Source organism: Vanellus vanellus (genome assembly GCF_965231255.1).
Source record: "Vanellus vanellus genome assembly, chromosome: 19".
NCBI classification, from domain to species: domain Eukaryota; kingdom Metazoa; phylum Chordata; class Aves; order Charadriiformes; family Charadriidae; genus Vanellus; species Vanellus vanellus.
Window position 1 is genome coordinate 8,103,613 of NC_138924.1, and position 27,039 is coordinate 8,130,651.

The 27,039-nt window shown below is 51.8% G+C and overlaps 2 protein-coding genes across 2 annotated transcripts in view; one reads left to right on the forward strand and one right to left on the reverse strand.

The window, feature by feature from the left end:
• Positions 1-1,069: 1,069 nt before the first annotated feature.
• Positions 1,070-4,467, reverse strand: TMIGD1 (transmembrane and immunoglobulin domain containing 1; the record flags this gene model as incomplete). Its single annotated transcript, XM_082492875.1, has 5 exons — positions 1,070-1,102; positions 1,371-1,474; positions 2,372-2,650; positions 3,133-3,411; positions 4,389-4,467. 5 exons carry the CDS (start codon positions 4,465-4,467, stop codon positions 1,070-1,072), a joined length of 774 nt encoding a protein of 257 aa, XP_082349001.1.
• A 7,600-nt stretch (positions 4,468-12,067) lies between these two features.
• CPD (carboxypeptidase D) overlaps positions 12,068-27,039 on the forward strand; it is a gene marked incomplete at its 5' end in the record, with an annotated part of 28,544 nt that continues 13,572 nt past the window's right edge. The window contains 6 exons of the mRNA XM_082493158.1: positions 12,068-12,735; positions 15,730-15,977; positions 24,195-24,337; positions 25,081-25,250; positions 25,856-26,223; positions 26,643-26,834. Coding sequence (XP_082349284.1) covers positions 12,068-12,735; positions 15,730-15,977; positions 24,195-24,337; positions 25,081-25,250; positions 25,856-26,223; positions 26,643-26,834 — 1,789 coding nt within the window. The remainder of the gene's footprint in view (positions 12,736-15,729; positions 15,978-24,194; positions 24,338-25,080; positions 25,251-25,855; positions 26,224-26,642; positions 26,835-27,039) is intronic.

Below are 27,039 nucleotides of genomic sequence, written 5' to 3' on the forward strand. Positions count from 1 at the left end.
CCAGGGGCTCACCGCCCTCACAGGAAAGAATTTCTTCCCAATATCTAATATAAATCTCCCCTCTTTCAGTTTAAAACGGTTACCCGTTGTCCTGACATTCACATTGAAATTTCCATTGTGTAGTAGGGAGCGCTTGGGGCTGCTCCAAGCCCTGAGGTCTGCTCTCAGCCAGGGGAGACGTGAGGTGCTGTGGCAGTGTGAAGCACCAGGCGGATTTCGCCCTGGCCAACAGAAGCCGAGATGCCCATAGGATTACCAGGAACGGCAGCCAGTTGGGTGGACACCACCCCTAACACCCTGTGGAATGACACTGTAGGACAGGGCAAAGAAAGCAGCTGCCAGCGCAACACCTCGCTTTATTTGTCATGATCTGTGGCGACCCAATATGTATTCCTCTATGGACGGATTGACAACCCGCATGCCTGACTGCACCTTTTAGGAATAAGCATGGAAGGCAAGATCTGGCAACAGCTCAGGCAGCCCACCCCTGGTGGCGGTGCTTTAAGGTTAGAATGAACAGACGCAAAGAACCACTTGTATTTTGAAAAGACAATATACACTTGACCCAAAACACTTGTTTCAGTACTTTATCTCATCATCTCACACCAAGGCTTGTGTTCCACCACTAGAAATTATGTTTTCTGGGTATGCACAGGAACCTTGTGGTCTTTACCTGCAACAAAGTGAAAATAAATGAAAAATGACCAATTAGGGAAAAAAACAAGTGAGTTGAATTCACCTGGTCTGCATTTATCTCCAGAAAGCTTTCAGCAGGCTGGGGCTATGCCGGTATGTTTGATCCCCACTGCCCCCGCACAGGCGAAGCCCCAGGGATGGCCAGGGCAGGGGCAGGAGTCGTGCCCGGGGTGGGATCTGCGTCTGTCCTGGCGCGTTCCTATGTGTCTACCCCGCTGGGAGAGAAGGTGTGGGGTCATGTTGGCCAGCCAGAACAAGAGCTCGGTAACTCAGCGTGACTGGGGAGTATGGAGTGCTCTTTTGTTTCCCAGGTTCTGCTAAGGCTTAAATAAGGGGGTTCATTTGGAAGCTGCATGAATCGGGAGTCAAATACTTACAGTGCTGTTTCACTTGATCTTTTGAAGCACTGAAAATAAAAAAACAGTCTTGTCATCTTTTGTATGTCCTGGCCATAGGGATATTTTTACGAATATTTTGTAAGCGCGTAATGCCTTCCACCTTAGGATATCTAATATTTGATTTATCTACTAATTCTAAAGCAGGAGGTGGTACATAGCAGTTCTCTAACAGGGGAAAGCAACACTGCAAAGTAGCATAGAAAAGGTTAAAAAAAGCCCAGGGCATTGCAGCAAAACAGTGTTATTTTTTTCCTAAGAAACGAGAGCTTTCCATACCTTAAAAATTTTATCTTTTCGAGCCACAATTCCAAAAAGTACCGTGACTGTAACCACCACGACAGCAGCAATAACGGCCTCCTTGGGAAAAACAGGTTTTTTATCTGTCAAGAGGGAGAGGAGGTTGAATGTGTGACAGATTGGTACAGGCATATAAAACAGCACATTTCACAGAGCTGTGGAAAGACATATTTCTTTTGCCATGACTGTCACTGCTGATTTGAACTGTTGCTCTCTCTGCTGTCTGCAGACCGACTGCGTGGATTAGACCGCTGGAAAGACGGAAGCCAAGCCTGTAGGATAGTGAACTGAAGGAAGAATTGAAACGTTGGTCCCTGAAGAAGAAGATCCCCAAGGCACTCTTACACATGGAAATAAGGGTGTCCAACCGTATCACTGACACAGCTAATGATGCTTTCATCCCTGAGAGCGCAGAAATGTGAAGGGCCTGGACGCTGGGTGTGAAATGGGTGTCTGGTGGGTCACCTCACTTCATGTCACCTGTCCAAGACCTGAGCATCCAGCCCCTGCAAGGCTCCCACCTCCCTGTTCTCCATTTGTAGTCACTTCTGTGACTTGTGCTCACTCCCTGTTGTTGTCACTTCCAGAGGACAACTACTCTCTCTTGCCTTAAGCAGCTCTTTCGGCATGTCAGAATACTATGGTTGGAGTAAGAAGCTTCAAGTAAGACCTAAGGTGCTTTAAACCACACTTGCACGTGTCCTGTGAGCGTGGGAAGTGAGGCAGTGGGATGAGCCCGCCCCAGGTCACACTTGCCAAATGCCTTTGAATAACAGGTAGAGCAGGAAAGGCCCTTCCTGGTGCTGTGGTCCCAGGCACGGGTGCCAGGGGAGCTCCTTGCTGTTGCTGTGCCCTCAGAAGTTACTGCGGGGAATTTACCACATTCAACTTACACTTCTTAATATAAATGGATTACTATAATTATAAAAGAGAATGGAGACTTATTTGTAAAGCTTATTGTTTGGCAGCAGCTGTGTTACCTTCAACTATCAGGTGGAAGTCCTTTCTCCCCTCTCCCAAATGAGATTTCACCACACAGGTGTAGGTCCCGTTGTCAGACTTCCGTACTTTTGTGATAGAGAGCTGAAAGACCTCACTTGTCTGGTACAGCTGGTAGCGGTTTTGCTCTAGGATCAAGGTGGTGTTGTCCTTATACCAAGCTGTTTGGGCTTGAGGGTTGGATTTGGCATTGCAGGAAAGAGTGACATCTTTCTCTTCTTCAATTTGGAGGGATTCTTCTCCAGTCAGCTCAGGAGGAACTGTTCATAGTAATGTGGTTCAACAGGTCATTAATAACACTGCTCAGCATTTAATGTAAAACAAGTTCCCTTTACACATCCCTCGTGCCCCTCGTTCAGTGGTGTAACACGTCTCGGTTGTGCAGCCCTCCATGATCCCTGGGAATGGTCAGGGCAATCAGCGGCAGAGACCGTCACTCCCGTGGCTCCTCTGCCCTGACTTGTATCCTAGGTGGAGGCAGGGACATATCCACAACATCCTACTTAAGGGCCCACCCACTCCCTATAAAAGAGGCATTAGATCAGGCCATAAGCACCACTGTGGAGAGGGAGTGTCTTATCGTGTGAGTTATCTCCTCATAAATGCATTTTTTCTTGGTGAAGACAGCGTACAAGGCTGCACAACACCCCGCCTGCAGCTAGCGCCCAGACACCGAGGTGCTCAGCCCGTGACTTCGTCCCACCCCAGCTGTTCCGCACAGATCTCCACCACTGCAACTCACACTTGACATCCAGGGTCACAGACACCTGGACAGACTTGTCCCGGGCCAGCTTGCACGTGAAGGTGACTCCATTGTCGGACTTAGCGACTGGGGATACGCAGATGTTACTGATGTTCACTTTATTCCCATCTTTCAGATCCACTTGCCCATCTCCTCGGTACCAGAGCAGCTCCTCAGCCTGGCTGCTGTTCTGTACCAGGCAGGAGAGGGAGACGGGAGGCCCGACGTTTGTAGACAGGGAGAAGTCAGCAGCGTGGTTATTTATGGACAGTTCCAAACCTGCAAACAAAGGAGAATGAGGGCACCAAACATCCTAAGCTGTGCCCTTCCCACGAACGCTGCCCTGCTACCTTCTCCAGGCCCTCCACCGTGGAGGAGGGACTGAGAGTTTCAGGCTTCAGTCGAGTGGCTGTTTTCAGGTGGGACTTCAGTTTTTGAGACAAGAAGTTGTCTTCACCACAAAGCTCCCTTCGCAGTCATTTAAAATCAAAGTCAGGCTTTTGCAACTGACTGCAAGAATGCCAAAGCCTGACCTGTCATAACAAAATGTCTGAAAACCAGCAGTGACCATGTAACACACACAGCAGATCATCCCCATCCCACCAGTCTTGCTCACCCTCTTGCTGCAAATCGCCGTCGCAGCATACCTGTGCCCTCCCGTTTTGTGCTCATGGTTTGATATTTGTTTTTTTGGTTGGAGCTGAATGCGCTTAAGAATATAACGTAGTTAATCAGCCACTCAGCTGTACCCCGGCCACTCTGTTGAAGAGTTGCAGTTTGTCTAACGTACAAACCTCAGGACATATTAAACAAAGAACCAGTATGGGAAATAAGTTTTTGTAATGGGCTGAAACTTGCTGCCGTAGCCTGTGTCATAGACTAACGAACTAAAAATATAGCTCAGCATATGAAGGCACTATAGTCCTTTGAATATAAAAAAGTCTCTTCCCTGTGCTGCCAGGTGGCCAAAGCTATCACACTTCGCACTTCTTGGAGCAGGTTTGAAAACGGTGGCCTCGTCATCCTTGTGCAGCTGCTGCAATAACATTGGGAAACGCCGAAGCTTCCCCATTCCCTTCTCTGCTACTCTCAAAATCAGAGGCCAGTTTTCAGACAGTCCCCTGGGGATGACCTCCAGAACATCTGGAAGCTGGAACACTAGTGTGGCACATCACCCTGGGCACTGCCCAACCCCGGACAGTTTCGCATGTCGACGTGATGGACGAAGCCACGACGGATTTTTTTGTGTTGCTTACCTGTGGCTATGCATGCCAAAAAGCAAACGGCAAGGACAGGCACTTCAGAGGGGACGGCGAAGCTGCTACTCGGCGCCATCTCGGAGGAGCCCAGTGGGCGTCTGTTGGAGAGAGGGTCACAGCGTTGCTGCCTCTGCGCGGGGCTCGCGGGGGGTTAATTGCTTGCTGTCATTAGATACCCTGCGAGAGCCCTTATGGAGAGGGACAGCATCATCAGGGAATCAACTAAGTTGATTTGTTGCAGGACCTTTTCCAGTTCAGAGCAGGATCAAGGGGGTTCATGTCTCCAATCTTTGTTGCATGCGTTCATTGTCTCCAATCACCCATCTACCAGGGGAACCCGTCACTGGGTCGTGTAGCACCGGACTTACCTGGGGAAGAGTCTCTGGAGAGGCTGCTTTCTGCTAAGAAATGCGCAGCTCTTTCCCTCCCTAATTTATAAGGTCTGAATTTTAATATTTTATGGCAGCTCAGTAAGAAGTGAGTCCATAAAATGGGTTCAAGGCCTCGTTCAATTCCTGGATTTCTGAGCTCCCAGAATACTGAATAAAAGTATTTGCTGGGCTCTGCTGGCTGTTTTATGAGACTTGCCGAGGCAATGAGTAACTAATGAGAGAGTTCCTGCATCGGCTATAAAGATCTTCAGCCAAAAATAATACCTTTTCCCTCAGATTTCTGGGTGTTCACGACACTGTTTCAAGCCGTAGGAAGTTTATCCTACATCATCCTAGAGCAGGAGTAGACACCGATTTGCCCCTTCCTGCCCAAAGCTCTGTCGCCGTGTCCTCCTTTGACTGAAAAACGAGAAAATGCACCGATTCAGACTTTGAACTGCACGTTGGGAGAGGAGAGAGCAGAGCCACCGCTCACCGGTGTGTATCCCCAGGGCTATCCCTGAGGTCAGCTCAGCCCTGGGCACCCCCCGACGCAGAGCGAGGGTCCCCCCGCTGCTGGGACAGCTGTGTGCACGGGCCGCCTGTCTGCGGGGGCACAACCGGAGCACTCGGCTGTGGGGGAAAACGGTGTCTGAAGCTGACTGCTTATACTTCAGCGGGATGACGGTGACGTGGGTGCAAAGGATGGGTTCCTCGCCGCCTCCGGAACGTGTTCTCACCACTGTCAGTGTCCCCGCAGGCAAAGGGCACGTCACTCGCCGGGAACCGGCTCAGCAGAGCCATAAAGTACATTTCATGAGCAGGAGGAGCCTGGGACACGTCCTCGTCCTGGGCATTTCCTTCGCCTCCAGACGCGGTGGCTCAGCTCAGCGCGCAGAGGTGGGCAGTGAGGGCTCCTGCTCCGCGGCTGGCCGCACACGGAGAGCACAGGAGCACACAGCACTGGTCATTTGTGGGGCTGTGGCAAACATGGGTCGCCCTTGAGTGTTTCTTAATATAACTTTTTCTGTCTTCGTTGGTTTACCCTTAAAACTAACAGGGAATAATTTTCCTTTAAAAAAAACCATGTGTACAAAAGTCCCTTAAAGAGACAGTACTCAGCCTGTCTTCTAGAAAATGGCTGTTTTAGAAATGACTCTCCAGCCTTTAACTCACTTTCTACCTTCCAACTCAATTTAAGAAATTTTAAGAAAGAAATGTGTCTTCTTCCACCATTTTTAGGAAGTTATATGCCGTGTCCTTGTAGCATTCGACTAAATCTTGGCTTACGGTACAGTACAAACTTCAATCAAAACGCTCTTCCTAAGGGTAAAGTGATCTTTGTGGTTTGGTATTAAGCCGGGGTGAAATAGAGAGGGAGGCGAAGGAACGGGCAGGGAGACGGCTGGTGTGCTCGGGCCAAGCCGCGGGCCAAAGGCAGGGGAGCGCGGGGAGGTCTGCGCTCCCTCTGGTCACTGCGTTGCAATGGCACAGTGGCAGGAGAAGAAGGAGGTGTTGAGAGTAAGTGAGGATGTAAAGGATGAACGTGTGGAGTTTGGGGGTATTTTTTTAGTCTAGAAGTGAGGGTAAGGGAAAAGACTTAAAATGTCAGCTGTTCTGTGGCGGGTCTGTCATGATGCAAGGCACAGCATCGGGTGGGACCTGGGGAAAATTCTGTCCCGGTTTTGCGGCAGGGCGGTGTGACAGGCAGCAAGGTGAGCTCAGGTCTGTCTGGTTTACGTTTTTTAAACGAAGGCAATGGCAGCGTCCTGTTTTGCAATGGGCTTTGAGATCTGCTGAAGGAAGAGAGACGAGAAAAGCGAGGTGTTACTTGGCCAGGGGCACCGAAAGGCGGCATTTTTAAACCAATAAGAATTACTTTCGCAATGACTTTTTACACTTTTCTTTTTATACAGGGCATAATTATCTTGTGGGTGTCTAATGACTGAGGTCTAGAGTTTTGTGGGTTGCGTTATCCACCTTTCCATTACGTTTAGGAAGGACGTAAACCTCATGTTCCAGAATGTAAAGCAGCCACTAATGACTCAGACTGGGAGGAACCCCTTCAGCGAAGCAGGTACTCCGTAACTCTCCACCGCAGAGGATCCAGTGCTCTCCTTTGAGCTGTTGGGATCGGGCACTGTCAAGGCTGGGTTAGACAGACCGTGGGCTAGAGCCAGAGCGATCCACCACAGCGGTTCCTGCTTGTCATCCCGACGGCAACAGTGGACCGACAAACCCAGAATAAGACTGAACAGCCCTGAAAGGAATTAATTAATAAACACCAGTCTATTCCTGGGTGTAATCCAAGACTTAGAAACTGAGAAGGGTAGATTTAGAACTTGATAGAGATTGGGCAGAAGTTTCTTTTCCACTGGGTCTCCGACCCCAAAATTCACTGCAGTTTGTGTTCCGCTTGGTTATCCTCGGTGCCTGCGGGGGTAGGGGGCACAACTCGTAGTCCACTGCGTTTTCACGGGTGGACGAGAACTCGATTCATATTCAGCAGCTTTGTGAGGGCTGAAGGTTGCTCTCGGAGTCCGGGGCATAGCAGGATCTGCACAGGCATGTGGAAGCTGGGGATCGTATCTATGGGTTGGTTTGTCAGGCAAACAATGCCTGTAACATCGCTGTAATCCCGCTCCAGAAAACATGTTTCTGCAACAGCGCCTGAGGCTCTGCTCAAAGGCTGCTCCTGTCTTCCTACTCCTTGTGGTTCCCTGCCCCTAATCCCTTTTTAATATGCGGTGCTACATATTTTGCAACGCTTCCATTGTTGGAGAATGACTGTAACACCCAAACCCACTGCCTCCGCTTGCCAGATATCTGGGCTGGAAAGGGAGGCTGTCAGGGAATGCTACTTGAACTTACTCAGCACTCCCATTCCCTCCCACAAAACCTATTTTTCCCCAAGTTATAAAGATTATGAGGATGTGAGGTGCGCTGATTGCTCAGACTCCCGGCCCATACCCCACATATCTTCCACTGTTGAGATGGACTTATCTCAAGTAATTTTTTTTCATCATTTTGTTAATAATTCTATTTTCTGATGGTCCTTCTATAAAAGTTGCCGCACTATGCCATTGAACACAGAGGAATGATAAGTGATTTTTATTCTTGAAAGGAATAAGAATAGCGAAAAGAGCACTAAATCAGTGCGTATTTTGATACTTTAAAATAAATACTTAGAGGAAATTAAAAATTCAAATGAAAAGTAGGCATTAATGAAGAAACAGACCCTGAGATAAATAAAGCACAAGAGAAGCCTTCAGGAAGGTGAAGCTCAAGTGTTGGACGTGGATGCCACCTACTGGATACCCGCCCACGGGAGCTGGCAGCTCCCGTGGGCGAGTGCCCAGGGGTGGGAAGTCACCTTCTGGGAGCCCTGGGAACAGGACGAGATCCCTGGGATCACCACGGCAGGAACTCAGAGACCTGCGGAAGGCTAAAGCAATGCCACACTCATGGACAGGTCTGCCAAAACCTTTGGGCTTAGAGGAGGAGGAGGAGGATGTATTGCTGAGATGGTTTTTTTTTTCATCTGCAGCGGGGAAAGTCCCCCACAGAGTCTGCGCTTCTAGTGATGCAACACAAAACCATATCCTGGGCTTTTACTGATATTGCTATACTCATATTTCTCTTTCAGAAGTGTGAGTAAATTAAGCTTAGAGAACCTCAGTCATCACTTTAAACAATCGCTCCTGGATCTTTTAAACTCTCCCTTTCTGGAGTGAGTGCAAGAAATGGAACCACGTTCCAGGAGGACAAGTCTAACCTTTAATCAAGAACATCAAGGCACTTGCCAATGTTTCCCGTGTGGTGAAGAAAGGAGCCAGGGACTATAGAAACTCTCAGGACTGTGCACGAAAGCCCCACCAAATTGCTGCAGTGCAGTAGGCACGGCTGTTACCAGCAGTCAGCACTGGTCCTCCTCTTTCCCCGCTGCTCTGAGTTACATCCAGCACGGGTGGGTGCCTGCAGTCACCAATTTTGACTTAGAAGGCTAAAGATAGTACAGGAGCATGGCTGTTGCTCTCCTACTCGGAGAAATATGGTCCCAAATAAAAGGAAATGTGAAAAGAACTTGGCATTAAATTGGCAATATAGGTCCCCTGCAGGAGATAAAAGTGATTTATCTGTATTAAATTCCACTTAAATGTTGGCCCTTGTAGCTTCCCACCCAGGGAGTCCTGGGGAGCGGCTTTCAGCTTTCACACCTAGCAGCGCTCAGGGGAATTAACACTATTAGTCTTTGCTTTGTATCATCCACTCGTGAAACTCCATTTTCTACCTGCTTGAACCAGTTTGCAAGGCGGTCTCCTGCCTCAGCCACGGGGTGGGACTCTATCAGAGCAGAGATTATCTGACAGGTTCCCATGACTTTGTTCTTTTTCTGGGCAGAAAACATGACTCTGCCACTGATGGGATGGACTTCAAGGGGGGTTTGTTTCCTCTGGGAGTCAGAAATGACAGGATGACGCTAAGCTGGGTGCCCATTTCTTGCCTGGTTTAGGTACTCTCTGATGGTCAGTGCAGGACATTCCCAAGCAGCATTCCCAGATCTGCTTCTGTTTCAAGACTGTATTCTGCTGTGGCTGCTCTACAGGCTGGACCTCAGATATTTTTGTCTACCTAGGAACTTTCATCACCAGTGGGATTTCTTGGAAGTGCTCTGCTGGAAAACCAAGTGCTGATTTGATCTTGTGAAGTGCTGCCAAACAATATTAGCAGTTTTAACTTCCCTGCTGTGGCATCATCCCTCGTTCCCTCAGCGAGGAATCTGCAAAGACTGAGCTGCTCCATCTTTCCAGTTCATGGGGAACCATTCGCTGCCAATCTTCAGGAGGAAACCTCACTCCTCCTCCGTGGCTAGAACCACTGCAGAGCGTTTCGTAAGGCAAAAGCCACAGCCCCTGAGTAACCACCTTCTCGAGTGCTGGGCTGAAGGTCTCAGCGAGCGCGAGCGCAGGGCAGAGCTGAGGAGGAGGAGGAGGCTTCTTGCAGGTTGGTCCCTAATCTACAGTCTCGCTCACCGAGGGATCCAGAAGATCTCTTCGATCCTAAGATCTCTTAGGTTGGCGCAAGGAAATGAGAAGGTTTTGTTGGTACTGGCTGCTGAGAAAATGAGTGGATGACTCATCCATCCTCTGCCACGTGCTGCTTTTACAATTGGTTTGTTGAAACTCCAGACAACTGGGCTTTTATCAGCTAAAAAGGGAAATGAGCTCAGTTACTCCGTGTAAATCCAGAGCAATTTGTTTGTATACTGAGGATTTAAACCTACGACACGGTGATCACATTTGAGACAGCCAAATTCCCTCTTGACCTTCCATCTCCCTTTTGGTTTAAGAATGTCCTGATGACCAAGGTCTTTCAGCTTTTCCAGTTTGATTAGATCTGGGCATCTTTCTCATAGATAATCCCTGTTCCCTGCTCGTCCTTCTCCTAATGACTGCACAGCGCAGATGAGCCCCAAGAAAGAGAAGCCAATTTACTCCCCTTTTCCTTGGGGCCCTTTTGATGCTGTACCACACTTGGCTTACACAAAAGTTTGCATCATCTGATCTCCACACAAAGGATCCCAGAGTGCAGGGAGATGAGAGTCATACCACTGACGGTTACCCTGAAAATCCATTTTATGCGCTAAACTTGGAGCGTGTGTGTCCAACAGGAAATGCCAGAGCTGGGAAGCAGATGTGAACATGAGATACTGCTGAAAAGTTAAACAGGAATCGACGAGACCTGCTGTCGGAGATGGCCGCTTTCAACGTTTTATGGACTGCGATGCATTTTGCAGAGTAAGCTGTTCTGCTTGTTATTCCTTCTCATCTCGCCTGCCTCAAAAGAGGAATTAGCAAAGATCTGAATGGAGGAAACCCCGAAACACTATGTCTATATCTTCTCAGGCACTCAGTTCTGCAGTAGCTCACCATACAGTGACGTGTAATATGGTGTTAAAATGTCTTTAATCCCCCGGAGGTCCGGTCTGAGCCGGTAGCGCAGCCAGGACAGGCCACATGCGCTTCCCTCCAGGAAAACAGGCACCAGGAGCAGCACTTTGGCCCCTGTGAACCGCAGCTTGTCACCGTGCCAAGGCAAGAGGCCACCCCGCTCCTTCCACCTACAACCATGTTTGTGTTTAGGTTTTGTTATATTACAGTGTATTGTTATTTATAGTATAGTATAGTATAGTATAGTATAGTATAGTATAGTATAGTATAGTATAGTATAGTATACTGTGTTTAGGCTTTCTCAGCACAAGAAGGACATGGACCTGTTGGAGCGAGTCCAGAGGAGGCCACAAAGATGATCAGGGGGCTGGAGCCCCTCTGCTGTGAGGACAGGCTGGGAGAGTTGGGGGTGTTGAGCCTGGAGAAGAGAAGGCTCTGGGGAGACCTTAGAGCCCCTTCCAGTGCCTAACGGGGACTTACAAGAAGGCTGGAGAGGGACTTTTTACAAGGGTATGGAGTGATAGGATGTGGGGGAATGGCTTCAAACTGGAAGAGGGGAGATTTAGATCGGATATTAGGAAGAAATTCTTTCCTGTGAGGGAGGTGAGCCCCTGGCGCAGGTTGCCCAGAGAAGCTGTGGCTGCCCCATCCCTGGAGGTGTTCAAGGCCAGGTTGGATGGGGCTTGGGGCAACCTGGGCTGGTGGGAGGTGTCCCTGCCCAGGGCAGGGGGGTGGGACTGGATGATCTTTAAGGTCCCTTCCAACCCAAACCATTGTATGATTTTCTGATTTATCTTTTGGAGGGGACTCTGCTGCAACAGTGTGTTGTGACACCTCTCCGAGGTATGGGGCGCATTCGTCAAGCGCTGCTCTTTGCCCCCCTGCATGCAATAACTCGCTCTGAGATTATTATTTGTATCTGCTACACGGGTGAGCGCCGTGGACGGGCTCCGCGGGCTCCTGCGGGGGCTTTCGGGAGGGCACTCACTGGGCGCGGAAAGCCCGAGGGCGGAAGAAACATCACCCCCGGGGGCGCGACACCCGCTCCCCGCCGCCCCCTCCCGCCGCCCGCTCAGCCCCGCGCCTCCCTCCCCGCGGCGCGGCCGGCAGGGGGCGCCGCAGTGCTCCCGCCGCCCCACCCTAGCGTGACGCAGCTCTCCCTACGTCCTCTCATTGGTCCCTCACCGCCTCGCCCTAGCTGCTCCTCTCTCCTTGCCGCCGCTCATTGGCGGGCGACCGGAAGGGGCGCCCGCCCCTGGGCGGGGCCAGCGCCCGTCGCCTCCTCCTCCGCCTCCTGCTCCTCCCGCTGCCCGGCGGCTCCGCGGAGCGGCGAGGCCGGGCGTGCGGCGGGGTCATGGCGAGCGCGGCGCGGGGGTTCGGCCGGCGGCGGGGGCTGCTGCTCCCGCTCCTCAGCGCGCTGGTGCTGCTGGGCCCGGCCCGCGCCGCCCACATCAAGAAGGCGGAGGCGGCGGCGCCCGGCGAGGCGCTGCGGTACCTGCACTCGGCCGAGCTGGGTGAGGCGCTGCGGGCTCTGGCGGCCGCGGCCCCCCCCGGTCTGGCGCGGCTCTTCAGCATCGGCGAGTCGGTGGAGGGGCGGCCGCTCTGGGTGCTGCGCCTGACGGCGGGGCTGGGGCCGGAGCGGGCCGGCGAGGAGCCCGGCGGCGCGGCCATAGCCGGCCGGCCGCAGGTGAAGCTGGTGGGGAACATGCACGGGGACGAGCCGCTGGCGCGGCCGCTGCTGCTCCGCCTGGCCCAGGAGCTGGTGCGGGGCTGGGCCGGCGGCGAGGAGCGCATCGGCCGCCTGCTCAACACCACCGACATCTACCTGCTGCCCAGCCTCAACCCCGACGGCTTCGAGCGCGCCCGGGAGGGCGATTGCGGCGGCGGCGCGGAGGGCGGCCGGGAGAACAGCCGCGGCCGCGACCTCAACCGCAGCTTCCCCGACCAGTTCGGGATCGCCGAGCCCGACCTGGCGGCCGTGCCCGAGGTGCGAGCCCTCATCGCCTGGATGCGCCGCAACAAGTGAGTGCGGCCCGCACCGCCCTTCCCCGCCTCCCCCCGCCCCGCACCGCCGGCACCCTCCGCTCCGCTCCCTTGGGCGCTTCCGCTCGCTTTCAGCCCTTCCCAGTGCTTCCTAGCAGGGCTCGGGGGGACAAACGGCATTTCCCACCGTACAGTCGTAGAATGGTGTGGGTTGGAAGGGACCTTGAAGACCATCCAGTGCCACCCCCCTGCCCCGGGCAGGGACACCTCCCCCCAGCCCTGGGTGCCCCAAGCCCCGTCCAACCTGGCCCTGAGCACCTCCAGGGATGGGGCAGCCACAACTTCTCTGGGCAACTTCCTGGCCCTCACAGGAAAGAATTTCTTCCTAGAAATTTTGGCTGAGAGAGTTGGGGCTGTTCAGCCTGGAGAAGAGAAGGCTCCGGGGAGACCTTATTGCGGCCTTCCAGTACCTAAAGAGGCTACAGGAGAGCTGGGGAGGGACTTTTTACAAGGGCATGGAGTGATAAGATGACGGGGAATGGCTTTAAACTGGAAGAGGGCAGATTTAGATGGGGTATTAGGAAGAACCTAAAACATTCTATGATTCTAATATCTAGTCTAAATCTCCCTCTTTCAGTTCAAAACCATTCCTCCTCGTCCTGTTGCTATAGTCCCTGATAAAGAGTCCCTCCCCATCTTTCCAGTTTCTCCCCAGTCCGTCTCTTGCGCTGGCTTGTCCCATTTTTGCATCCACGGAATATCCTGCACCCAGCATCTGGGCTAACCCTTGTGCTAGCCGGCATGTGTGGGACAGCGGTTCGGTGGCCAGTTTGCCATGGACCTGCCAAGGAGCCACGCTAGCCCTGCTGGGTACAGCCCGTGCCCTGCACACACCTGGGCACTCTGTGGCCATCTGTGTGTCTCCCTTCTCCAGGAGTCGACACCTGGAAACTTCTCATCTGCTTTATCTTGAGCTTCTTTGTGGGTCTTGCTCTTGGGGCCGATAATGCTTTCACCATGAGCTATGCGGTGCTTAGAATATTTGGGGTTAAATGTATAACTTCAGTGTACAGACATGTAAACAGAGAGTTGTGTTGAGCAGGGCTTCCCCCCGTCTTCGTGTTTCATGGAAAAATCCCTGGATTTAGCAATAACACGCTGTGCAGCAGTGTTTCCCAATATAGTCCCTGCTCTCGTGGCCCTCTTCCCCATCTGTCCTCCTTGTCAAAGAATGCAGGACTGGGCCTTAAGCGCCCACACTGACCTGCTGGGCTCTCACCTTCCTGGGGGATGAATGGTGGGAAGCTGCTGTGTCCGAAGCGGGGCAGCCTGGGGAGGGGAGACGGTGCCTGGGAAGCCCCGCTCTGTTGCGGGGCCCTGGGCAGCCCTGGGAAGCGCAGCGGCCAGGATGGGCACTGTCTCTTCCTGTGCTGTGCGTTCTTTAGAGAGCTGTGGAAGGTCCAAATCACTAAGTTCAGTGCAACCAACCATGTGAAGTTGTGCAGAGAAAGCCAAAATGCAAAGTGTGATCGGATATGGCAACGCACTGAGCGGAACTGTGGTCCTCTTCCCAAAATGGGGATAGAGAGAAATGGAGAGGGGATGGTTGACGGCCGCGGTGTGCTGTAGGGCTGTTGGTTGGATCCAACCAACGCACACGATGTTCAGCATCATGTAATGTTTGCTCAGTTTTAGGGGACATAATTTGCTTGGACAAACGTGGTGGATGGCGGTTACTGCTCTAGAGGAGTTTCATGAACTGCACCAGTAATTGCTGGATCCTTTGGGACAGCTCTGATGCAGCAGTTTACATCAAAATCCCTCCAGTCTTGGTTCAACTCAAAATTAGTTACTAGGAAAACTCATGTGTGTTAACGTAATTTTGAAAATACCTTGGGATTTTTTTTTTTTTTTTTTGCAAGTGTTTGAGGTGGGATTTGCAGGTAAGCGGGGGTGAAAGAGGAGGAACGCAGTGCTTTGTGCATCGCTCTGCCTGGCAGCACCAGATAATGCGATAGTTGAACTAACGTAACCACTGATAGAAAAATGAATGGGTAAACAGAACTGTTTGGTTAAAATAAGAGATACTGGAGTGGGTGTAATGCAATTCGTGTGCACTATTTTAAGCAAGGCAAATGTATCGGTCACGTTACCTCTGCTCAGAAACTAAATCCCATTTGACCGAATGAGAAGGAGAGCTCTTTTTCCCTCTCTGTGCTGTATTTGGTGGAAAGAGAAAGAGCAGAGACGACTGCCTTTGGGATTCATTGAAACACTTATGCTGCCTGTGATCAAATTAAAGTGTGATATAGGGCATGCTGCGCTATATTCTCTGACTTGGGATTTTAACAGCTCTGTCACACATCCAGATTTTACTGATGCAAGTCAGTTCTGTTGTATGTACCAGGCATTGCTCAAAGCTGGACGAAGAGCCGTGTACATCGCTTTATACGCAGCGCACTACTTGTCTGTCACTGAGTTTGAGGGCTCCATCTTAGGCTGAAGCAAGAAACTTGTTTAATCTCCAGTAATGCCAGATGTCAGTTTGGGGAGTGAATAAACCGGTCCTGAGAGTTGGTTTGTTGCAAAAATCTGCTGACTTCCCCACCGTGCTCCCACTTGGACGCTGTTCAGCCCCTCTGACAATCCTGCTCGCTGTGTTGGAGGCTGGCGTTAATACGAGGGGATACGTCTCCCAGGACAGCGTATCTTTTTGTCCAGCAGTAGCCCCCTCTGTGTCGGACAAGTGTGTATCTGTTAACGTAGCCTTGGTGTAGCTGCAGCTCCACAGGCATTCTCCCCGCACAGGGCTGATGGAGCAGACAGATCGCTGCCTTTTCCAAAGCAGCCTTTCTGCTGGGCAGCTCATCCAGTGGGTGCGTTTTGCCTCATTGATCCCAAATAGAGTTTGGAGGCTCCTGAGAACACGGTTTGGGTGGGAAGGCAGCAGAATAACTGGTTGGGCAGCTGTAGCCGTCGTCCCGTTGAAGTTGTTCCAGTATGACTCTTTCTTCTTCTCCTTCCCAACCCCAGGTTTCTCCTCTCTGGCAATCTCCACGGTGGCTCAGTGGTCGCAAGCTATCCCTATGATGACTCTCCCACGCATAAGCCCACAGGAATCTACAGTAAATCAGCTGATGACGAAGTGTTCAAATATTTGGCAAAAGCTTATGCGTCGCATCACCCCATAATGAGGACAGGCAAACCCAATTGCCCTGGCGAGGAGGGAGAGACCTTCCAAGATGGTATCACGAATGGTGCCCAGTGGTATGATGTAGAAGGTAAGCTGTGCTGGTGAATCGCTCTAACTCTGCTCGTTTGGATCGCCTAACAGTGTCTTACAAAAATAGTTTCTTGCTCCCACTGAGAGCTGACATCCAAACCAGTGGTGATTATCGCAGAGGAAAGGACGGTGGCTGAAGTGATATTTTTAACTTTGGATGTGTTCTAGCAGCTTGAAACGAGGGGAAGTGGCATCGCAGGCACACCAGTAAGTGCCTGATGAATCGCAGCTTGGGAGATGTTTGTAGGGAAGAGATCACAGCAGACTGGAGGGTTCTTTCTGACCCTGTTAGTCGCTGGAGAGTTATCCTGCACGTGGGAGGCTTCATTTGCCAAATGAACTGTCTTTAGGTCTCCAGACGATTACTAAACGTTGATAAAAAGGAAAGAGGAAACTATTGTTAAAGATATTAGACCCATGCTAGTGTTCTGTGGGGTTTTTTTAACCTCCAAACCTGTAATTTTGTAAATGATTATAGAATAGCCTGCTGTAAAACTATGTAAAATGGTTTAAATATGTGGTCTGAGCTAACCCAGCTGCGTTTGCTGGAAATGGGGTAGGCAGCTTTTCGATGAACTGCTCTGCTGTTAGACCTTTGCAGATGGCAACAACCAGCACAGCCTGTTCTCGTCCACCAGCGCGGCGGGTTCTAGAAGGGATCCAAAATTCGGTCTGCTGGGGCTTCTAGGAGAGCTCCTGTTCCCTCTGTTAGGTGGCTGCTTTGGAGGTGATCTGAATATAAGCAAATTACCTCCGGGTGCCGCCGCTCTGCTTGTGTGGAGGTGGCTGGCCTGGCTCGCACACGCAGTGGGCTGCTCCGTGTGTGTCGGTTTTGCTGCAAATGGGATTTAAACGGCAGTTTCTGTGACGAGATGCTCTCGTGGAAAAGGCCCCGTGGGCTGGCGGGAAGAGAAATCTTGGCCGTGTCATTAGAAGTTACGCCATTGCTGTTCCCCCTCAGCGGATGTTGTACAACCGTGGCCTCGCCAGACAGTGGAGAAACTTCTGTGGCGAGGACACAACAAAAACCTTGAGTAAACGATGCGAAGAAGTTGCGTTGCTTTGCTGTGCCCGGACTGCTCTGCTTTCCCTCTGCGAGGGCTGAGGGATGACGGCAGGAGTGTAGAGCAAGCCGTGAAATCGGGCGTTGTTTGTCCTCCAGAGCTCGCAGCTTAACAAATTCTAAGACGACAGTGTCTTTCCTAAACGTGGGCTTCCAAGCTGAGTCCTATCTTAGCCCTGCTTCCACCGTACTTGGGAAGGAGGGAGAGGGATCCGGTACTGGGCCTGAGCACATCACCTCTGAGCCGGAAGAGGAAGTCTTCGATTTCAGCCATGGCTGAATCATTCCCCAGGATTTCACTGGTCAAATAAGATGTCGTGTTCAAATAAGATGTGGGTTTACCTTTCTCGAGCAGGTGTCTCCTTCCCTCCACCCTGTCGAGCACACCGGCCCTGGTGTTTGCCGGCTCAAGGTTCACTCCACTGCTGTGAAAAGTCCAGCAGGAGGAAGGTTTGTGTAATCTGGCGAATGTGCTTAGGAGGGAACAGGATATCCTGGATGATCTGTGCTGCCTTGTTCTGGTGGCAGTTGTTATCAACAAACATCTCCGTCGGGAGGTTTGTTAGCTGCAGCTCTGAGGCTTTCTGCCTTCTGCCCTTGTAACGAAGCGGGGTGGGTGTTGTCAGACTCTTTTCAGTGGTGCCCAGCGACAGGGCAAGGGGCAGTGGGCACAAGCTGGAACAGAGGAAATTCTGTCTCAACATGAGAAAAAAAACTCTTTCCTTTGAGGCGGACGGAGCACTGGCACAGGCTGCCCAGAGAGGTGGAGTCTCCTTCTCTGGAGACATTCAAAACCTGCCTGGACGTGTTCCTGTCCAACCTGCTGTGGGTGACCCTGCTCTGGCAGGGGGAGTGGATTAGATGATCTCCGAAGGTCCTCTCCAAGCCCTGCCAGGCTGTGGTTCTGTGCTCTGAAGGGAGGGTGATTCCAGAGCTTTGGGCCTGGGTCCCTCTGCCCCAGTGAGCAGCACTTCTTGCTGTAGCATTAACTTCTTCTCCCATGAGGAGAGGCTGAGAGAGTTGGGGCTGTTCAGCCTGGAGAAGAGAAGGCTCCAAGGAGATCTTACTGTGGCCTTCCAGTACCTAAAGGGGCTACAGGAGAGCTGGGGAGGGACTTTTTACAAGGGCATGTAGCGATAGGACGAGGGGGAATGGCTTTAAACTGGAAGAGGGCAGGTTCAGATTGATCATTAGGAAGAAGTTTTTCACTGTGAGGGTAGTGAAGCACTGGAACAGGTTGCCCAGAGAGGCTGTTGAGGCCCCATCCCTGGAGGTGTTCAAGGCCGGGCTGGATGTGGCCTTGGGCAACCTGGGCTGGGGGGGGGGGGGTGTCCCTGCCTATTGCAGGGGGGTTGGAACTCGATGATCTTCAAGGTCCTTTCCAACTTAAACCATTCAGTGATTCTACGATTCTTCATCTTCCTGCTAGGATGTGAGCCGCTGGGCTGGTGCAAGGTTTGCTCGTGGCTGTGGCGCTGGCGCGTGAGCCTTTCGGGCTGCCCTTGCTTTCTCGGCAAGCAGAGGTTTCACCTACTTTCCTTTCACAGGAAACGGCAAGGTGTGAACTGAAGACCTGTTTGCTCTGTGCTGCCATTGCCGTGGTTTATATTATGTCCAATAGCCTCCAGCTTCCAGCCTCTGTGGAAATTAACCCTTTCGCTGTGACAAGCCGCAGTCTCGGGCTCCACGGTGATGGCTGTAGGCGATTCACGGGCAGAGATCAATGGGAGTGTGCGCTGACACGAGTTCTCAGAACGGAGCAGTGCTGAGGTTGGCAGACCTGTGTGGTTTCTCCCCAGAGTGGTGACTTACGACTTACTGCTGTTGGAGATGCACTGGTGGAGGGTGTTGGCAGCCCTTGGAGCACCTCCCGGGCTGAGGAGTTCACGTAAAGCGTAATCTGCGGGAGCGGAGATCCAGGGAAGAGCACGGGGGAGCTAACAGATACTGCAGAGGCCAGTACACGCGTATTTTGCTGTTGTGTGAAGTTACTGTGTCCCTTCAGGGTTTTAGGTGTTAGATCTAGATTGGATATTAGGAAAGATATCTTCACCGAAAGCATTGGAACAGGCTGCCCAGGGAAGTGGTTGAGTCGCCATCCCTGGAGGTATTTAAAAGACATGTAGATGTAGTGCTGAGGACATGGTTTAGTGGTAACTTGGCAGTGTTAGGTTAACGGTTGGACTTCATGATCTTAAAGGTCTCTTCCAACCGAAGCAATTCTATGATTTCTATTCAGTAGTGGATGAAGAATCCGCAAAGGGGAGTCAATTGCACGTCATGTGTGACAGAAGCAGCAAGACCACCACAGTGGCTGCGTTGAGTCATCGGCCTCGCTCACCTCTGTGCCAAGGACTGCCGAGGCTCGTACTCGGACCAGGAGGCCTTCCCCAGTGATCGCAGAATTTAAAATGTGCGGTAAAACGAGGCTGGGGAAATCCCAGTACGCCGCGGGAGCTCCCCGGGCTGGGCTGAGCTGTAGAGGTGACCAGAGCCACATGGCTGTGGGAACGGTGCGGGGCACACGCTTGTGGCCTGCGGATGGGGTTGTGCCAGGAGAGGCTGCAGGCTCCAAGTGAACGAAAGCCAGGAAAAACAAAGAAATGAGAACATAATGTCTCAACAGGTGGAAATTTTCCTGCCACGTTTTATCATGTGAAATCAAACATGCTGGAAAGGCAACTGCTACGGGATTCATTGTCCCAGAGTTACCAGTTCAGGTTTATGCTGGTGCCAGACCCCATTAACTTCTATTTGAATTTGCAAACAACCTCTTACGTGTGTCAAACCGAGGTGGCAAGTACAAACCATTGGAGTAATTGTTAAGGTCAAGTGTGCACAGAGAAAGATGGCTTTCCGCCAGACAGCTGAATTTGGCTTCTGCATTCCAGCTGCTATAGATAAGTCTGTGACTGGGACGCTGTTTCGAGGCTATCTCTGTTGTACACGCTCTTACTCTTCCTTCCTTTTTAACCTCTTGAGGTTTTAACAAGTGAGTGGCCGGTTCGGATCTAGAAAATACATGCAAGTCTGGGCTGGTGTATGGTCCAGGTGACGTCTGGAAAGCGGTTAAGGAACTTTTTAGGTCTTATCTGTAGGAAGGACAGGCTTGCCTTTATTTTGTAAAGAGCCCAATTCAGAAACTGAATTCAATGTAATGTTCAATAAGGTATTTTGTGGGCAGCTGTGGGCGGTCTTGTTATTTGCAGTCCCATCTTAAAAGTTGTTTTCCTTGCTAGTTTGCCTCTCTCATGTCCAAGTGTTTGAGATGCTTCTGGTGTCTATCAGAAGGCACTTCTTAGGCTGAAAGTGGATTTAGGTTATGTGTGTGCTTACTAGGTTGTTTTGATTGTGGTTACTAGCCACACTGAGCAGCTTTTCGAGACGTCAAATTCAGAGCAATTCTAGTGAGTGCTGAGAACAGCGGGTGCTGGTGGCATCACTGTGGTGGCCTCTGTTTCCTGGGCATGGCAGATGGCGGATGCAGTGTGAGCTCTGGTAGAAGTTTTCAGCCACGTCTTTCTGGGATGTGCACAATTAGCTGCCCTTACGTGTTTGTGTGTTCATAAAATTCCTATTGCAAAGTTTTCTTTCTTCTTGAGGAAAGTATTGGCTTGATGGTTGGAGGGTCTGACACATCTAACATCTAACATGAACTGCTGGTGGTGCAGCTCTTGGGAGGGCTCTGCCCTCCTCTTTGAGAGCGCCCCGGGAAGGCTGCAGGGCTGCGGCGCAGCTGCTGGAGCCGGAGGCTCAAACCTCACCTCCTCTGAGTTTTAATGATTTCAGACTAATGGACCAAAACATTCCTCTGCCTGTTTGGTGCTGCTGCTGGTGCTCGCCCGGTCGCATGCCACGAGACAGTCGGTTCTGTCCACAGAGTAAGCAATCTGTGCCAGGTAGTTAATTGCATCTCTGGCTTGCTTTGTGCCATCCGCTCTCTCTGCAGAGCAGACAGGACCATCCCTCTGCTTTGACTTAGCTGCAGGTCTCATGTCCTAACGTCAGCTCCGGTGAGAGCTGGAATTAGAGAGGCTTCAGCATAGTGCAGTTTGAAAATAGAGCCCTTCCTGGCTGGCCTGGAAGGCTTCTCCTGGCACGTGGTGTATTTATGGTATCTGGATCCCCGGGCTTCACTCTGGAGAGCCGCATTCTCCCGCTTGCCTGCCTGGTGCGGAGCTTGGCAGGGAGCAGAGGCGTGCTTGTCAGATCCAACTCTGCAGCGCTTGTGCCGCGGGAGGGCTGGGATCCTTGCCTGAACCGCAATCCCGATGCTCAAGGAGTGGGACAGAGGTTTGTTCTGAGCGTTTTTGTGACCTACTGCCAGGCAGGGACTGGCTCGCGGTGACTGCGAGCCGCTGGCTTTCGCTTTGCGTTCCTCACCGGTGAAGCGGGTATGATGCTTCCTTGGGAGGCTGAAGCTTTACGCAGTGTGGGCTAAAAGACACTCTGTGATTAAAAAATGCTGGAATTGATCCAGCAAGTTATCCCAGATATTACCCGAACGGATAAGTAGAGTAGGAGCCCCGTAGTCCGGCAGCCCGCTGCTTTGGGTGTGCTTTTTCGGCTCAGATCTTTGAACGTAGCGCTGTGCTAATGCTGGGCTGTGGGCAGGTCTCTCTTTACACCTCCAGATCTTCTGCATAGCCCGGAGAGGCTGTGCAGATGGTATATGGAAAAGTACGTAATTCCGTATGCTGTAAAAATAACTGTCCCGCTCTGCAGCGGGGCCGCGTGAAGGCCAAATATGTGCAGTGGATACAATCCAAATTTTCGAGCATGCAACAGACCGCTTTCTCTGAGAGACGGTTTTACCAAAATTGATGTAGCAAGCTCTAATTTAGACCGTTGCTGCTCTATTATGGGGGAGCATCTGTCCTAAATTTGCTTGAATGGCAGGTGAAGCACTAAATATGCTTCATAATGGCTCTGGTTTATGTATGGATGTTTTCAAATGCATTAGCGTCCTGCTATGAACAGATGGTTATGGGCTGGCAAATTGTTTTGCTCTGCGTGGTGTTTACGGGCGAGAGAGCAGCCCGCTGTGGGTTACTTTTCTGAGCCTGGTAACAGGAGCCGAATAAAACCGAGCACGTATGGGATTTGCAGGCCTCGCTCCTCTAACCTCTTGAACGGAGTTTGAGAGTTTAAGTCCTCAAACGCTTTCTGGCCCCTTGTGCTGGACAGAAAAGTCTCTTTCCTGTTTTGCTCCCAGCCCGTGCACAAGCTGCAGTGCTCTCTTTCTGGCGGCAAGTGACATTTGATTTGTTATAATAAAAGCTCCGTGTTCCCTTAGCAGCAGGCTCCCGGAAGGATTGAGAGGAACTGGGACATCTTTGATCTGGTACCGTCCCGCACATCTTCTCAGGGGTCTGTTCTTCTAAATCCGACTGTATGCTGTCGGTTCCTCTCTGCGTTACCCGAGTGCGGTGGAGCTGCTGAATTCAGGGTGGGAGTCGGTGGCCGGAGGTCCCTGTGCTGAGCGGTCGCAGGCGCTGCTGTGCAGGTTGGGATGGAGCCGCCTGGGCAGTGGTGGCCAAGGCCGTGGCATGCCGATCTCTGGATTGTAACTGTGTAAGGTTGTGTAACCCAGAATATATCATCAGTATGCGTAAAACTTAGCGTGGTGCGTTTTCCATGCTGACACAACTGCCTGTTCTGCTGGTGGTGGTGGGAACGATCCTCTTATGTGGCTGTGACATCTGGGTACAGTCATGTGGTGGTGTCTGTCAGGGTGACTCCGAAACCTGTTTCTCATACTTGTGGTGGGTTTGGAATGTCCTTTTTTTGCTATTGAAGTCTCCCATGACTGTTTAGAGGGCTGAACGTTTGCAGCCTTCAGCAGCATGCTGAAGTCTGAGCTCCGGCACGTGAGCATTGATACCTGCAGACCTCAAGTCCTGCTGGTACGTGATTCCCTCCTGTTTGAGGAACAGGTTTGCTTGCTGAGGGCTGAATGTAAACTTCAGCAAATGGGGTCAGGACACTCACTGAACAAGGTGACCTTTTTGTTTCCTAGCAGTGACTGTGGTTTCTCTGAAGGGTGAGAATAGCAAGATGAGCTTAATACTGGGAAACAGTTCTTTGTACTCCTGTTTTCTGGTGCTCGTGGAGGTTAGGCTGGTTTAACACTGAGCTAACAAGCTGTCCCCAGGTGCTGCGCCATCCTTAAATTAATTGAGCCTCCTGTCTTAAAGAGGAAATGTGGGAGGAGACCCATGACTTGGCTGCAGGGCTCAGGGAAAAGAGCGAGTTTCCCAGGTGGACAAGTCTGTGCCCTCCTCTTGCAGCACCTGGTTGTTGTGGGGTCACAGGAGTCCTCAGCGGTGAAGGAGGTGTCACTGTCCTCCTAGATCAAGACGAAAGTTTCTTGAAGGTGACTTACCACAATTCACTGCGTGCTGTCACCATGTCAGACCTTGTCAGGCTTTGGCTAGGGCTGCTCTAAATATCAAGGAAATGGAGACCTTTGGATAAGGAGTTGAGGAAAAGAGCAGGTGGGGAAGTAGAGAAGGGGAAGCGTTGCTCTCGTTTCGTCTAGGATTTGCTGAGATTTTTGGGGGAGAACAGCTGTGCGGTCCTTGAAACTGATTTCGCCATACAGATTTGAGCTGCCACCTCCCAAGCTGATAGTCTGGTGTGTTCTCTTGTATCGGGGCCTGAAGCTCATTTTGGGTGGAGTAACTTCTCTTGCAGGAAAACCTCACAAATCTAAAGGTGGCTTAGCGCACATAGCGAAGGACTCGGCAGCAGTAATGTTCAAACTCCGATGTGCCTGTCCTGGCATCCAGGATTTGTAGTGTCTGGAAAATGTCTTCACAGTGAAATGAAGTCGTATGAATTTCCAAGTCCTGTGCTACTGGGTTCAGCTGGCAGAGCAGTAAGACCGAAGGGACTGTCATCTTTGAAGTGTCTGCGGCCGATTTGAATGGCCCAGTGTGCCCGTTACTGGGAGAAACAGAGCTCAGTCTCTGCTAGCACAGGTTCTCACCATGATCTGATCTGACTTTTCTCCTTAGGTTGTTCACTCCAGAGCAAGGGTGGCATCACGGAGAGATGCTGTGGGGGGCCGAAAGACACGGAAAACTCTGCATCCTATGGAGAGATGTCTGTACATTGCTCTAAGAACATGTCTCTGCCTCGTTTTCTCAGGTGGGATGCAGGATTATAACTACGTGTGGGCCAACTGCTTTGAGATCACGTTGGAGCTGTCCTGCTGCAAATACCCACCGACCTCCGAGCTCCAGCAGGAGTGGGAGAACAACCGGGACTCTCTCCTTGCTTTCATTGAGAAGGTAGAGCGGGCTGGGACGGGCATGGGGGCAGTGGCTGTGAAACCCATGTGTCTGTGGTGGTCTGAGAGCACCATGTTCAGTTGCTCTTGTGGCTTTGTTTGCTGCGTGTGGTAACACAACTGCTGCAGTTGCTGTGCGGAGGTCGGTGGCTACAAAGCTGCTGTGTATCTCTGTGGTTGTGCCACAGTTCCCACATCCTCCACGACGGCAGAGCTCCACTCAGAGGGGCCTTGTGGAGTTCAGTGTTAAACAGAGGGACCAGTCGGCGCAGATCTCACCCAGTACTGCAGGGCACGTGTGACCTCAGTGCCGTGAATCTCCAGTCATGTTCAAAAGCAACCAGGACTGCTGAGACCTTGGCTTGCAGAGTCCCCTGCCGGGCTGTCTCCATGTACGAGTTGAGTGGGTGACAGTTTATGCTGGGAAGGGAGGCAGCTGTGTTTTGTCCCTCGGTATGGCCTGTAACCCTGCTATGTTCACGTTGTTGTGTGCCCATGTCAATGAAATAGAGGATTTGTTGGGAGGATCAGTTCGGAGATCTTGCTGCCTTCCCAGTGCATGCTGGAATTCCTGTCCGTGCCATCTGGCCAAGCCCGGTCTGAATCATGGGCCCCTGTGTGTCTTTGCCTGGCAGCTGTCCTGCTCTGCTGCCTTTGGGGAAGGGTAAGGGGTATTGCTGGGCGAGGACACCGTTCCCCTGATGTCGCCTGTCTTCAGCCAGGCTCTTGCATTGTTTTCCTCAGGTCCACATTGGTGTGAAAGGCTTTGTCAGGGATGCAGTCACTGGAGCTGGCCTGGAGAACGCGACCATCGTTGTTGCTGGTATTGCTCATAACATCACAGCAGGCAAATTTGGTGATTACCACCGACTGCTTGTGCCTGGGACCTACAACGTGACTGCAGTTGTAATGGGGTAATGTCTCTGTGGCAGCCTGCATCCACACTGCCAACTGCTCGTGTTCCTTCACTTGATTTCTTCTCCCAAAGCATCTCGTGTGTTTAAGGGGCTTGGCTGGAAGCTGCAGCCGTAAAGGACTCCAGTTTAGAGCTGCAGATGTTGGTTCACCCTGCGCCCCGCTGCAGCGGGGTGCTGTTGGATGCACGGCATTTCTGTCGCCTTTGCTTGATTGCTTTTATCAACCTGCATGTTACTGTTTGAGCAAAGGGAGAAAGTGGAGTAGGTCACCACAGTAAGAGTTTGTGTTGTCTCAGGTCTGGGTGTGAACGTGTAGCTGGGCCCCGGCCTACCCTGTGATACACCCGGGGCTTCTTCCCCGGTGAGTCTGCAAAGAGGAACTTGTGCCTCTGTGACACAGCAAGGACAGCCAGCGTAGTTGGGTCTGGTGGCAGTGAGATGAGTCCCGTCAGCTCGTTCGCTGGCGAATCTCTCACATAGCTGTTAACATCCCAGTGCGTTTGGGCTGGGAGGGGCAGGCTGGAGTGGTGGAGAGGCCGCGGGGGGGTTTGGCCTCTGTTCCGCAGAGCCTGCTTGCTGAAGCCAGCTGGTTTTTTTCACAGTTACACACCGGTGACCAGAGAGAACATAGAGGTGAAGGAGGGAGCTGCAACAGAAGTGGATTTCTCCTTGCAGCCAACTGTAATGCCACCCGCTGTTAACGTCACGCAGTTCACGGCGACGCCTGCTCCTGCCTCTACCATCACCTCCACCCCGGTGCAGGCAGAGGCCCCGAGCCCAACCTCTCTCCATCAACCCGTCCAGCCTGTGGACTTCCGCCACCATCACTTCCCAGACATGGAGATCTTTCTGCGGCGGTATGCCAACGAGTACCCCAACATAACCCGACTCTACTCTGTGGGCAAATCGGTGGAGCTGCGGGAACTCTATGTCATGGATATCTCTGACAACCCTGGCATCCATGAAGCAGGTAACGTGGGAGATCCTTTTCAGTGAGGCACCAGTGACAGACCCTTTGCTTTGGGAGACCGTGCGCTGCGCAAAAAGAAGCGTAGAGCTGGCACCTGCCTGAAGAGAGACTGAGCTGCTTCTTGCAGTATCCTTTCTAAAACGACCAGGTGCAGTGGGTGGCACTGGTGTGAGTTAAAGAGTGTCGCTGGGGACACCTACGCTGGTTGTGGAGCTCTGGGGGGACAGAAAGACCAGGGGGCTTCCCTGAAACAGTGTTCGTCATTTTTGGTGTTGTGGAAGCAGAAGGGGAAATTTTAGGTAAACCCTCTCCAGCCCTGCAGAAGGGCCTGAGAGAGCAATGCTCAGGGTGGGGAGATGTCTCTAAGCTTTAATGTAAGTGGTTATAATTGTCTCTTTGGTGTGGCCATGTGTATGCAGGTGAGCCAGAGTTCAAGTACATTGGTAACATGCATGGGAATGAAGTTGTGGGGCGTGAGCTTCTCCTGAACCTCATCGAGTACCTCTGCAAGAACTTTGGCACAGATCCTGAAGTGACTGACCTGGTCCAGAACACACGGATCCACATCATGCCGTCCATGAACCCTGATGGCTATGAGAAGTCCCAGGAAGGTATTGGTGTCTGCGCTGAAACATCTACGGGATTTTGAGCTCTGAGAACAAGCGTTTGGGTTCATGGTACCTCTCTGAGAAATCTGGCAGCCTTGCTGGCACAGGGAGGCTGGGAAGGGACTTGGAGTGTGCTGTGGGATGAGTGGATCACTGCAGGATGTGGGCGGTCAACTGATGCTTGAAGCTATTGGAGAGAGCTCTTCTG